The following is a 13,877-nucleotide window of genomic DNA, read 5'->3' as shown; positions in this document are numbered from 1 at the left end:
CGAGGTACCAGAGTTGACTGCTTGGTGTTACTGTTGTGATAGAAAAAGGACAGGATTCAGGAGAACAGAGTAAGATTTACTGGGAATGATCACATTATGAAAAGACATATAGAGAGAGAGAGAGAGGGGTGTGCATGTCTGCGGGGGGTGTGTCTATATGAATATCTATGTTATTTATCAGGAAGAGAGGCCAAGGTGTGAGATTAGAGGGCAGAGAATGATCATGAATAAAGTTCTGCGTTTGTAATTTGTGTATAGGCAGATGCTAAATCAGACCAAATCCTTTATGGTTATCTCTGCAAGAGCAATGCTAAATCTTGTTTTCCCAAAAGAACAGTCTCTAAAAATTATTTTACCCTGCCTTCTGTTTTTTGTGATGTATAAGGATACCAGTACTATAATTAATTCCCTCTTGACTCTGCTTATGGATGCTGTAACTTCATATAGCAGCATAGTTACACACTGAACAACCTGACATTTTAGCTTCTTACTTACTTGAGTTAATGGGAGCAAACCATTCCTCTAGGGCTGTACAGGAGAGACAGGTTATAGAGCATGTTGAAAAGAAGAATGTTAGCCAGCAATTTAGTCATAATTCTGCAAAAGACTTTCTGATCATGAAAGAAAAAAGGTTGTGTGCCTGACCTTCCTGGACATGGAGTGCCCCCAACTTTCACTGTGATGGCATTGAAGATTTGAGTCCCCACTGAACCTGCTAAAGCAAACACAGTGCACAGTCCCTTTGAAGTCCTGTGCATGCTCCTCAGTGCCATGCCTGCCCTCAGCTGGGTTCATTCTCTCTGTAACAAGAACTGCTAGTGTTTAATTTGTGATGGGAAATGTGGGTTGTTTTTTTTTTTTTTTGGGGGGGGGGGGTTGTGATGCAACTCCTGAACTTAGCTTTGTTTTGACAAAAGCACTTTTATAATCTGCACTTCATTACATTTTTGCATTCAGCTCAAGTGCCGTCAGTGTTGTCCTGGAGCACAGCTCATGGGGCATTGAAAGGGGAACAGAGGTGCAGGCTGGAAAATAGGGGTGAAGTTTACTCTGAGTTCAGACTCAAGTTCCCATTTAGAGTTTAAGTGCCTGCACTCCTGCATGTGCTCCTAACAACCCTGGGACTGGAATCACAGAAATTCCCAGGAAAGCAGGCAGGAGTGCTTAAGACCCCTGCAACTCAGAACCATTCAAACGACAGTCAGTGCACTGAACAATTCCTGAGTGCAATCCCATGGTTTGTCCTCATTTCACATAAAGCAGGTGTAGTTTGTCATGGTTATTTTCAGGCTCTAGGGAAGCAAGTTGCTTGAATCAGACACGACACCCAGCTGTGCAGACTTCAGGAAAGCCATTCAGCAGACTTCAGCAGAGATGGATCAAATGGCTTGGCTCTAAAAACCTTACCCAGAGCAGGTAAGTCACTACTGGATCTTGCATGTCAAACCAGAAAGATCCTTCCTCAGACCTGGGAGACACAGCCTATGGCTCTTTAAATCTGCACTGTGTGCTGCAGTGCTCTGCATTGTTGCCATGGCAGAAATCTCCCCGTAGTAATAACCTCTTTCAGGGAAGGTTAAAAAGAGACAGTGCACATGCTCAGAAATGCTGCACTTGTTCTCTTAGCAGTTTGCAGCGGCCATTTCAAAGAAACCATCACAAAGACAAGAGAAAGATCAGGTACTGATATTTTTTCCTTTGTTAGAGGGGATGACTTTTCTCTTTCGCAGTAGTCCATGCACAGATCTATCTCCGTTCCCAGTTGCACTGCAGAGAGAGACCACCCTTGAAGCCTGTCATGATTATTCCTTGCAATTTTTCATGGAATAACTAAGAGGCAGGAGTTAGATGTGATTTAAGGTGATTGCTGCACTCGGGGAACAATTGTTTTGCTGTGGGGCTCACATACAAAGCTGAGCTGACTCTGGGGTGGGTGATGTGTAAGGTACCCTAAAAAGTTTACCAGCATGCCTGCTGTGTTTTGATGAACCTTTGTAGTACTCAGTCAACTATGAGAATAGCCTCCGCTCCTACTGATCAGGAGGCTTCTTCATCAGGTACTTTCAAAAGAGGCTGGTATTATCCTAGTTTACTGTTACTTGGAGACACTCTGCTGCATCCTGTTGCAAAGACTTTGATTCTACTGGTTTTGATTGCAGATCACCATTAATTAAAACAGAAAACCCAAGCCACTTGTTATCATTTCAATCCCTTTATTTTAATGATTGTAGAAATAAGAAAAAGGAGCACATCAGATTTAAATAGTGGGTGGGGTAGGAAACCCAGTTATGAGGTTATAGAAATTACATTACCAGATCTTTTTCTTTCTGTGTGCTCAAATACATCTGTGATGTACATGTTTGCCTCTGAACCACTCCCTATCTTATGTTTAGGCTGAGGTGCACAGGAAGGAGATGTGTATAAGGCTGCTCCTTTCCTGGATGAATTGCTGGTTTGCACATGCTGCAAGTGTTTGTGCAGAATTTACAGTTTCAGAGTAGCTGCATCTGAAAAGGTGGATTGCATAGATCGAAGAGCAAGCTTTTTCTGTTCTGTGTTTGTGGCAAGATGGGGAAAACCCTTTCCTTTCCTGCCTCCCTCTACTGCCTTTCTAAATGTGAAATACAATCTGTTCTGGGGAGTGCTGTACTCTCACATTCAGTACATGCAGATTTGCTGCTCTTACGCAACATCTTTTGCTTAGTGTGCACCAGCTTAAAAATCAGAAAGAGGCAGAACGTTGTCCTGCTTTCTGACGTTTAGCTGAAGATATTTTTCATGTGACTTTTATTGTATTGCCATAACTTAAGTCTTATTTGATTCTTTCTTTCTTCCATTTGAATGTACAGGAATGAAAGGTACCTAAGGACCTCTTTAGCAGTTTGCCAGAATCCTTGAGGCTTGGATTGAAATCTCTAATAGGCTGTTGCAGCTTGATCCAGGCCCTCTTGATCTGAACAGTTTACCTGTCAGGTCAAGAAACTACTTAATTTGAAACCTGTGTACTTTAAAAAAAAGTTACCTCTGTGTGAAGGGGAGCTGTTGCTGAGACAGATCCTGCCAGCTTCAGGGCATGGTGTGGCCTGGCTGTGGTGTTCAGGAACAAACGGATGGCTGCAAATAACAGTCTGAAGCCCAGATTAGGAGGGGGAAACAGAAGGTCAAAGAGTTTTGATGTGTTTGCTGTTAGAAGTTCTACCTGTGAATTTGTGGAGGTTTAACAAAAGGCTTTTCTTTATCTACTTTTATAAAGGAGTAAGTTTTTGTAATCAGTGTGGTGTGTAATGCTAATGGTTACCTTTAGTTATTATATTTGTGAAAAAAATGGTGCATCAGTAAAGCAAGGCAGAGGGTAAAGAGCTCAGTTCCAGGTTCTGGTCTGTTTCAGCCAGCTCTGTAATCCCTGCAGTTTTGGTCTCCAAGCCCACCTAGTCTAGCTCTCCAGACTAGCTAGTCTAGGACCGTGTAGTTAGAAAAAAGTCACAGAGCAGGCAAAGTTGTTGGCATCCCGGCTTGCAAATGAAACCAAAAACTGTCTAGGGACTTCTGATCTTGTCCTTCATGTCTAGGGATGTTCTTTCCCAGTTGGGATTTATTTGCACTGCTGGAAAAGTAAGAAAAGTACTTTTGGTCTAGATCTGCTATTTTGTTTTCTTTCAGGTGATGACTGCCAATGTTTTAGCCACCAGGAACATTAATTTCTGTGTAACAAAACCCTTGTATCCACAGTGTTCCTCACTGACTTGTTTATGTCTCTTGATAAACAGAGAAGCACCCACTCCCAAGATGCTGCCACCCTGCCTTCTGAGAAGAGCCATCCTTACAGTTCCTTTAGTTTTTGTGGTTGTACTACTCTTCATGGAGCCTGTTAGAGCTGATCAAGAAGCAGGAACAGCCATACCAGCTGAAAGTATGTACCACCCTGCAGCCCTCCCCTACAGCCCCTACTGTAGTTTCCATGTTGCCGAACTTCACATCACTGAAGCTTGTCCACATAATTCAAACTATTTTGGACATGTCTTGTGTATATTGTTTTAAAACCACAGCTTGATAGCATACCAGTGCTGTTTTGCTCTTGCATCCAAGGCTCTCCACTGTCTTATCCTTGTCTTTTGCCTGTTGCTGTCTTGCTTCTACCTGAAATCTGCCACTGTTCTTCACTTTTTCTTTTGTATATCCCTTTCAATGTGTTAGCCCTTTCTATGCCAGGAAACACCTTGTTTGCTTTTCAGAGACATTATTGAGAACTTGCTCTTTTTCAACTGACATTGGTTGTTCATTATATTTCATTCTTGAGAATGTTTGCTATATTAAAGTCATTATTTTTATTTAAAAAATCCACAATGAAGACGCCAAGAAAACATTTTTTAAGCACCTAGCCTTGAACACCTAATTCTCCTTTGCTGATTTGTATTGAGTTTATTTTACATCATAAACATAATGACAAGTCTTTGCATCAAGTTGTTGATGTGAAAGCTGCTGAAATTGTTGATGTGAAAACTTCTTTCCTTTTGTCCAGTGCAAATATAGTAACACTAAAGTTGGGTGATGGTACAGCAATGAGAGAGTAGGTCTGTAATACTGCTCTATGTTTTTTTCTATCTCTTTTTCTCTTTTTTCATAGCCGGTTAAAGAATTTGGCAGGCTCCTTTCCTCCAGCAGGCAAAATTTCTGTTTGCTGGTTAGCACACAGATCATGAGCTGGAAGCTCATACTCCAGCTTATTAGAGGCATGTAGTAATCAGTCCAACATCAAGTGTTTGCAAAATGGGCTGACACTGCAGGATTTTCCAGCATCAGTCTAGGTTTCATCCCTTCTTCCTTACCAGACCTCAGAGAGCAAACTAAACCTGCGCTCAGAATTTCTCACTTGCACAGTATTTCCAGTGAAGTTGTCAGCAAGGCTCAGGCACTGAGAGGGAAATAAGAACATATGTACAACCTGATGATTCAAAGACGTTTCATCATGTCTATATTTGTTCTGTCTTGGTACTGCTATCTGTTGGGGCACAGTTTTGTGTTACATGATGATCCACATGATGATGTGGCCTTCAGTCTGGGTGTCTGGATCTGGGAAAGCTCTCTTAAACAGTGCAGTGAGTCCAGATTGCAGCAGTTCTGCTTATCAGCAATGCCCACTAATGACAGGGCATTTGTTTAGACTAAGCTGTATCATATTCAAAGTTAGAGGCTAAGTGGTCTGTCTGTGATATTGCAGACAGTTTTATTCCATTAGCTTTCTATTTAGAACTCAAGTTTGTGAGATTAGGAGATAAGATTTTCCAGGGAACAGGTTCATGGCTTCAGAGGTTTTTTCTGAAAAATCTGAAGATAAGGTTGAAAATGTTTTTGAGGTTAGTGAAGCAAAATGAAAAACTCAAATTATGGGGTTAGTGTTTTCATACTATGAACTGTGACAAGGAAGAGTGGCACAGCAATAAAGGAGGAAGAAAAATTTTAGTGCAAATTTGTTGAAGTAATTATTTTGTTATTGAGAGACTTGGTGGACCATCCTGATGGACCATTTACAATAACCCAGATTGTTCAAGGGTACCTACATCAGTATAGACTCTGTGTATTTTTTCCTGTAGCTCTTTCAGATACTCAAAATCACTGTTTAATCCTTCTAGTTAACTTTTCATGCCATATAGTCATGATTCTCTATTAAATGGTCTACCAAATGCTCTCCTAGGCCGTCCCTGTGTTGATTGCCATGCATTTGAGTTCATGCAGAGGGCTCTGCAGGATTTAAAGAAGACAGCATATAACCTAGACACACGGGTAAGGAAACATTAAATTTCTTTCTTTTTACTTTTTTTTTTTATATAGAAGAATATGCTGTGCATAAAAGTAGATAAGGTGGATGGATTTTGCACAAGCACTCAGTGAACTGTACTGTCCTGTCTTCTAAGGTGAGGATGGTTAATTACATTTCCATTTCACCTCTCTATGAAATAATCTGTGGAATTCTTCTCCCTGGGGGTTCCAGGGCACCGGGAAATACAGGAAGGAGTGAGCTGACCATCCTAAGCCCTTTATCCTTCACATACAAAGTTACAGCCATTAGTGCTGCTCTTCTCATTCCAAATGCTGAGCACACACCTTTGTTTTTATGTTAGGGGGCGTAAGGTGAAAGTATCATTTATATTTATTACCCAAAAGGAGGGAGCCAAACAAAAAGTCTACTAAAATAAAATACTCCCCTGCACATCCTTTTACCCCTGGGGAGAGGCTAAGGAAGGAAACATCATCCGTAGATAGTTTTTACATTTCTCCGATTTCATAATGATGAAAAACGCCACAAAGTAGAAGAGCATAGGGAATGAAACTTGTTTGGCTTGCAGTCAGTGTGCAGAATTTGCCAAAGTTGGTATCTTCCTTCTGTGAGAGAAGTGGAATCTTTTCTCTTGCTGCTGCAACCTGCAATCTGTGTGTGGCTGTGTCCCAGCTGCTGTCAGATGGAGGTGTCCCAGGAGGGTGGCTTTGTCCCCACCTCCTGTGTACTCTTTAGCTGAAGTGCTATATCTACACTCTTGCACAGATTTTTCAACAGAAGGCACTCAAACTTTTTTGTTTTTTCTAATCTATGGTCAAGGTTGTTCACAGTTCAAAGCCTGTGAACTGGCATCTTTGAAGAACAGTTTGAGGTAACTTCGAGCAGGGTCCCTGACATTTAGGTGAAAATGTAAGGGCAGGAATGAAGATGCCTTGAATTGTGACATACTACAAAAAGATAAACAAACATTTCAGCAGAACCAGATTGGTATGTAACACATTTACAGTTAAACAAAATCTGTTCAATAATTACAGGTCAAATATATTTTGGGTCTCATGAAGAAATCTTGCTAATGAATAGATCTTCTGAACACTGTATACAGCCCAAACAAGATGTTCAGATTGTGCTGTAAAGTGGGTCTAGTACATCTTTTCCTTCCTTTACAAACCTTTGAACTTTTCACCAGAATTTCTTCATCTTGATTCAAAAATATCTCAACTCCTAAAATCTTCTCTGGCTCTCTGGCTATGGCAGTGACCTTTATAAAACCTTCAGATTGTAGATAAGAGAGAAACTTCATGAAACACAGATATCCAAAGCAGGAGTAGCCATAAGAACCCCAAAGATAGCAACTCTATTTTAATACTTTTCAAAAAATAGAAGTAAAAGAAGGCAAAAGAAATAAAATGAGGATAGAAAAAAAGTCAGTTGAGATGAATATCCTATTAACTTTCACAGTTGTAGATTTGACAGCAAGCCTGAAAATGTGGCTCCATTATATATTCTCACCAAAACAAACCTCTCACTTTCTTATAACTTTAAAATCTAAGGAGTTGAATCCATATTGAGCTCCTTCAGTTCCCCTGGACTAGGACAGGCCTATTCCAGTCATTAAGCTAGGAGTTCTGCCTACATCTTCAAAAGATATGGAAATATTTAATAGTTGAGGACTTCTTGGAACAACCTTCTAGGGTATTTTAATTCTTACTTTTATTATTCAGCTGTGGCCCAATTTGATGCAAACTGAGAGTTTTAAGACTGTTCCTTTCAGCTACATAGATATTTCACATTTGACTATTTTAGTCTGTTTTGTTGCTTTGTGGGGCAAATATTTCTGTCCCTGAAAATACAATTCCCTTTGTTAATATTCCCACTGGATACACTAATTTTCTGAAAAACCCTCTTTTGTTTGCAGGCAAGATTGTTAGAAGATGACTAAGCAGCTTCTAACTGTGTTGGAGGAACAAGGATTGCCAAAAGAGAGGAATTTCTCATTTAATTCCTCCTGCACATCTCATTCTGCAGTTCTGTACAGGGGAAACCATATAGTTTTATTGCACAGCTCAAGAGCTTTCACACTTAATTTGGCCCTGTGTTGATCTACATGGTGTCTCACAAAGCAAACTAACTGTGTCACACACCCCTTTAGGGAGGCCATAGGCTTTATCTCCTTCCTTTTACAAAACTAGATGTGTTTGTGACCTAAACTGATGTGAAGATCCCTTACTGATTGTCAGGCTGGCTGGATTTTACTCTCTCAGCAAGAGAAGGGTCACAGACCACCTTTGAGAGTCTGGCTTCTACCCATACATATACCAGACCTGTTTACCCCTCTGTGTAACTGTTCTCCACCCTTTTGTTGCTCCTGGCCCCTTGGAGCAGGCTGCAGGCTGGATTAGTTGTTTTGGCAACATTTTTTGGGGATATCTGTGATTCATCACTCGGCCAAAGTGCCGTATGTGGCAGGTGCAGCTCTGATCAGGAACTGGGGAGAGGGGTCTCATACTGCTGGGAGGAAGCTGCTGCCATCACAACCATTCAGCCAGTTCACAGCCAGCTCCCCACAGCAACTAAAAGCTGCTCAAGACAGAGCCCAGCAGGGAGACGGCCATAAAACAAATCCTGGAAAACAAATCCAGCCCATGGGCTGCACAGTTCACTCTAAGTCTGCCCTGTAGACAGTTATTTTCAGAACTCCAGCTCATTTTTCGGAGTTAACCAGTGGACATGGCATTACAACTTTGAAAAGCTCAGGAACTGCATTTTTAGCTGGAACTTAACAGATTTATTTGTAGGTTTAGAATCTGGAACCTGTTTGACTTTTTTGGTGGGTTTGGTTTGGTTTTTTTCTTGGTTGGTTGGTTGTTTGTTTTTTTTATTTTGGTTTAGTTTTATTTTTTTTAAACATGCCTTAACCTACCAGGGAATAACAACAAAACTCTGTGAAAACAGTTTTGTGATCATGCTTTCAGAACAGTCAGCAAATCTGTATTCAGTGCCATTCATTTTGTTCTTTATTGCTTTCTAAATTGTCAATGGTTATTGGAATGTTTAAAGCACATTAAGTTAGATGTGTCCCTGAAAATAAAAATAAAGGCTTGAAAATGTTATTAAAGGTATATAAGATGGTAAGCAGCCTTGGGCCTCAGCTCCAAAGATGTTGGCATGCTGTCAACCTCCCTTATTCAAACCATTGCAAATGATGTCAAAGAGGTGGTTAGAAGGTGGTGATTGAGTGTCTTTTCAATGATTAGCAAAGCCTGATCAGATCTTTCCAGCTTTGCAGGGTAGCTGAAACGATCAAAAATTAGCCCTGATTTAATATAGAACCACAGGGCTGTGTCTAGTGATTTATCATCTGAGGAAAACCCCTGAGCAGCAGATAGCTTTTCCTGCACTAAGAAGGAAAGTGGAAAGCAGGATGCTTCAGCCCATCTCTGCTCTAAGTGCCTTTAGCTAATGTGGGTCAATGGATAACACAGGATTTAAAATACAGTCTTTTATCACATGGCAATTCCATCTCATACAAAAATCACAAGTCAGGAAGATTAAGGATGGATTTGATTGGCATTTAGAGCTGGTAGTCTCCATAATACCCTTTTTTTGCGTAGCTGGTTGCACCAGTAGGAAATAATTTGGGGAGTGGACTTCCCGCAGCTACTGTGTCCCATGACAATAAGGAGGAAGTCCTCTCTTGGATCAGACTGGTTCTCAGATACATCCCATGTGTGAGCTGTGATGGCTGTAGGCCAGCTCGGCACCTCTCCTCTGTTTTGGGCACATCAACAGTAACAACGGGGAAGCAGGAGAAGTTAAAGCAGAAGTAAATCTCTTCACTGAGAGGGTGGTCAGTCACTGGAACAGGGTCCCAAGGGAAGTGGTCATGGCACCAAGCCTGACAGAGTTCAGGCTGGATGATGGGCAATGCTCTTAGTCATACACTTTAGTTTTAGGTAGTCCTGTGAGGAGCAGGGAGTTGGACTTCATGATCCTTATGGGTCCCTTCAACCTGAGATATTCTATAATTAAATTATGCCTTACTTTTTTGGTATAACTTTCAACAGTGAGTCCAACCTGTAATATTCTAAATTTAATGTTTGAGTCTGTTCCTAAGTAAAAGAAAATTTCTGGCAGGTTTTTGGGATCTTTTTAAGCCTCTAATGAACGTCCGAGCTTATGCTCCAGTTTGTGCTGTTGAAGTAAGATTGTAAGAAAGAAAAATAACTTTAAACAAAACTAACAGCACCCAGACACATACTGAATGGACTGATGTGAAAAATATGAATGTGTACTGCACTGAATTTCTCCATGTCACAGAAGTATTGCCATATTGGTATGCCAATTAATCCCACAAAAGCTAAATTATTTTGCAGAGCAGTAAACAACAACTCTGATTTTTACCCCAAGCCTCATCTCATACAACCAGTTTCAAATCTTAGAATGAAAGTAAAATGGGACCTAATTAGTTTTACAGTGCTGAGACTTGTTTTTTGATGTTGCTTTTTTCCCCCTCTCTTATAGACAGAAACTCTGCTTCTTCAGGTGGAAAAGAGAAATCTGTGTGACTGTGTAGCTGCCAATCTACTGAACTGAATCTTGGAGGCCACCAAGGAGAGTCACCTGTTCAGCAGTTTTTAAAATGCAGCTGTATAAAATACAGCTTTATGGAATTCATGTTGCTAGCATGTATGCCCCAATGTACTGATGAAATTGGGGGCCTGTGTCTTATGTATTTGTCTGCTCTGTATTTTTTTAAAAGAGTACTCTCTTTTTTTCACACTTGCTGGATTGCCAGTAATGTCTCAATTCAATAAATCTATTACTTAATATTAGAGTGAGGGGAAAATGTACCTGCTTTGATTTTTAAATCAGAGTTTGCCAAGTGTAACCCACAAGATAAATTTGGCCAACAGTGCTGTAGAGACACTTGCAGCTGTTTTTTGTCTCCAATATGAACATATCTCTGTGGTAACTTACCCAGTTATATTGAGACAGGACACTGTGGTCTCTGTAGGCTTTGCTTGTGTATTAAAGATGATAGAAGTCCTTTCTGTTTGTTGTTTGCACTCTGACCACCTTGAGGCATGTTGTAGTTCTGTCAGCTATAATGAGGTGTGTGTCATGAGGAATTACATGTGTGCTGTGCTTGCACCAAACCAGTTTATATCTCAGTGCTGAGTTTTCTGTTATCCTGCATAAGAGTATTGTTTTCTTCAATTAAACTGTTTAGTTTCTTCCCCTCCTTCCCTGGACACTCCATTCTTAACCTGTTGTATCTCTAAATAGCTTTATCTTGGCAAGTCAAATGGATAGTGTACAAAAAGGAGAATAAGGGTATGACTAGGCAGCCTTGCCAGTTCCAGCTGTACCAAATGCTGCCACCAGCAACTGCTCAGCATCACATTGAAGGAAAGCTCCATGCAGTGCCAAGAAGTTCCTTCCTGAGAGTGTGCCTTATTTTACTTAAAGTGAAGCACAGTGATTAGCACACACATATTTGGTCCATTCTGTGATGTACAGAACTTAGACTGTTTTGGTTTTTCCTTGTAGTTGCCTTTGAAAACTGCTCTTTTTGTTTCAGGCATGAAGAAAGACTTGTGTACCTGAAAGCTGAGATGGTTTTTATCCTCAGCTCTACCCCTTTATTGTAAGACAGTGTCTACTCACAAGTCTCAGTTAGGTTGTAGATGCTTGGAGTTTGTCTGACATGAATTATTAACTGTCTCAAACCATTCCAGCATTGAGCTATGGGGTGCTAACTTGTCTTGGGAAGGGAATAGGACATCTGAAGACAAAAATCTCTTCAGCTGAATTTGGAAGAAAGTGCCTGCCTGTCACCTCGCTTCTCTAACTAAACTGGTGTGACTTTGCTGGAAGTGGATGAGAGAAGAAATTAAACTACTGCTCTGCCAGTGCAGTTCTAGGTATGGTAACAAACAGTGGGGAAGTAGAGGAACACCATAGAGAGCCTGAGTTGCTTCCCAAACCTGTCCAGGGCTTGGAAAGTGTGCAACTGCTGCACACTGAGAAGTGCATCGTGCTCTTTTGCGTGGGACCAGGACCCAGGCCAGCACAGAAGCTCAATGTGAACTGGAGAGGGGATTCTGATGTTATTTTTCCAAATTCCCTCAGAGAGCACCTGTGCTGTATGTTTTTCCCTAAGTCTGTTCACACAGCCTGGGAGCACTGGCACTGCTGATATCGGGCTGCTTGGCAAAACTAGAGTCACTGCAAGCTTCACCTGCAGCTCCCCTCCCAGAGAGTGGGAAAGGGCAGCAGTCCTTACCCATGCATGGCAGAACACTCTCAGGACTTCTGGAGCAAAGCCTCCTTTGGAGGGCTTCAGCTGATCCTGGCTGCAGCAGAGTGGCTTCTCAGAGCTTCTTGGCTTCTGTCGCACTTGGCTCGTCCCCGTCTTGTTATAGCTTGGCTTTGTTCCCCTGCTTTGCTCTGGACCTGTCTTGTCTGTCCTCTATAGTCTGGCATTGCCCTCCCTCTAGTCCTGGGGATTTCTCAGTGAACACCTGGTTGCCCATCCTGGTGAATCTGTGTGTAAGCACTGCAGGTGTGAGTGGTGGGGCTTATTGTCCTCAGGTCAGCTGAGTCCAGCTGGAGCACTGCCAGAGGAAGAAGTGGCACTCCAATTTACCATGGAGTGAGTGAACATGGTGCTGAGGGACACTGCCATCTCATTCCCAGGGAAGGGGAGTTCCCCTGTCCAGGGAAGATATTGTGGGGAAGGGCCTCTTTTTATCTGAAAGCCAACATTCCCGTCGCAGAACTTGGAGGAAGTCCCAGAAGAGTTCAGGTGGCGAAAGCTCTGCTCCTGAATCTGAGTTAATCTGTAAACTGTCCCCCAGGGTGCTGTAATCTGGCTTGTGATAGGTGTGGACAGGAACCCAGCCATGGTCAGTCACTGGTTTTTCCAGATATTGAGTAATAAGGTGTTCTGGCACAACTGGAAACACCTGTAGATGTTCATGAATTTTTCCCTTCGTGTCTGCACAGACACTGGCTTGAACAAAAGAAAATATGACCATGTGGAGATATTTTCCTTCAGTCATTTTACTATGATTTTATGGTTCACGTTGTTAGAACTGGGGAAGTGAAACACAGGACAAAACTGGGCTGTTGCCCCAAGAGAAAGCAGCCAGGAGGGGGATAGATGGAGAAAGGGGAATAGGGCCATCAAAACACACATACATCCTTCTTGCTGTACACCTTGTCCTGTTTTATTCCCTGTGCTATGTTATGTGGTGCCTCTTACTTTGTGACTGCACTGAAAGCTCTCTGGGGCAGAGAAGTTGTCATGTCAATAGCACTGTCAGGTGGCCATTACACCTTTAAGTGTTGTCAACTTATTAAATAAAAATCAAAACATAAAATATGCTGGCCTGTTGCTTCAGTTTCAAATGTGGTATTTGTTTATGCATAGGTTTCCAGTTTAATCTTCATGTAGGTATTCCTTAATCTTCCAACTCCAGCTTTGCTGCTCCAACTGTGACTTTGTACAGATGGGGAGTGGCTGGTATTTTCAAGACCTCGAAGTGCCTGAAGTTTGAAAAGTGGCATAAGAAGAGTTTCAGGCATAGATGCCATGAGAAAGGAAATGCAAATATCTGCAGATATTTTATTTTTTACATTGATCTGCCTACACTTTTCTTTCCTGATAGTCAGGGCTGTCATCATTTGATTCCTGGTCTGAAATTCCATGTACTTTCTAAAAATCTGCTAACATATCATCTTGTCTTCATTAGCCTTGAGCACCTTTTGCTCAGCAAAGTAAGTGATATTGCAGTTTTATGGTCATTTAAGTGACAAAACTACAGCTTGTTCCCTTTGTCAAGAGAGTCTGAAAATGGAACAGGACTGGCAACCCTCCCATTATTCTTTTCATATAGCTTCACTCTTCTCTGAGGGTTCAAATCAGCTGGAAAGAGTGCTGACTGGTGATACAAGTTCAACCTTTCCATAGAGTAAGCAGAATGTAGATTTTAAGGGATATACCAATGTAAGGCCATGATGACCATCCTGATCAGTTATGGGAAACACCTCAGCACCTGGTGGGGGCATTCTCAGAAACCCATTGCCAGATGATAAT

General features: G+C 41.6%; 1 protein-coding gene across 2 annotated transcripts; it reads left to right on the top strand.

Annotated features, from left to right (window-relative positions):
• Nucleotides 1-1,254: 1,254 nt before the first annotated feature.
• Nucleotides 1,255-13,163, top strand: LOC135413545 (NELL2-interacting cell ontogeny regulator 1-like). 2 transcript variants are annotated; one of them, XM_064653423.1, is made up of 4 exons: nt 1,255-1,416; nt 3,768-3,910; nt 5,693-5,781; nt 10,298-13,163. In XM_064653423.1, exons 2-4 carry the CDS (start codon nt 3,787-3,789, stop codon nt 10,367-10,369), a joined length of 285 nt encoding a protein of 94 aa, XP_064509493.1. In that variant the 5' UTR covers nt 1,255-1,416; nt 3,768-3,786; the 3' UTR covers nt 10,370-13,163. The 2 variants fall into 2 exon arrangements, with proteins under 2 accessions (XP_064509493.1, XP_064509492.1); XM_064653422.1 differs by lacking the exon at nt 1,255-1,416 and adding an exon at nt 1,577-1,680.
• Nucleotides 13,164-13,877: the final 714 nt, after the last annotated feature.

This window comes from Pseudopipra pipra, chromosome 4 (genome assembly GCF_036250125.1).
Source record: "Pseudopipra pipra isolate bDixPip1 chromosome 4, bDixPip1.hap1, whole genome shotgun sequence".
Taxonomy (NCBI): domain Eukaryota; kingdom Metazoa; phylum Chordata; class Aves; order Passeriformes; family Pipridae; genus Pseudopipra; species Pseudopipra pipra.
The sequence above is the reverse complement of the archived record's forward strand: the minus strand, read 5'-3'. Positions and strand labels throughout refer to the sequence as shown.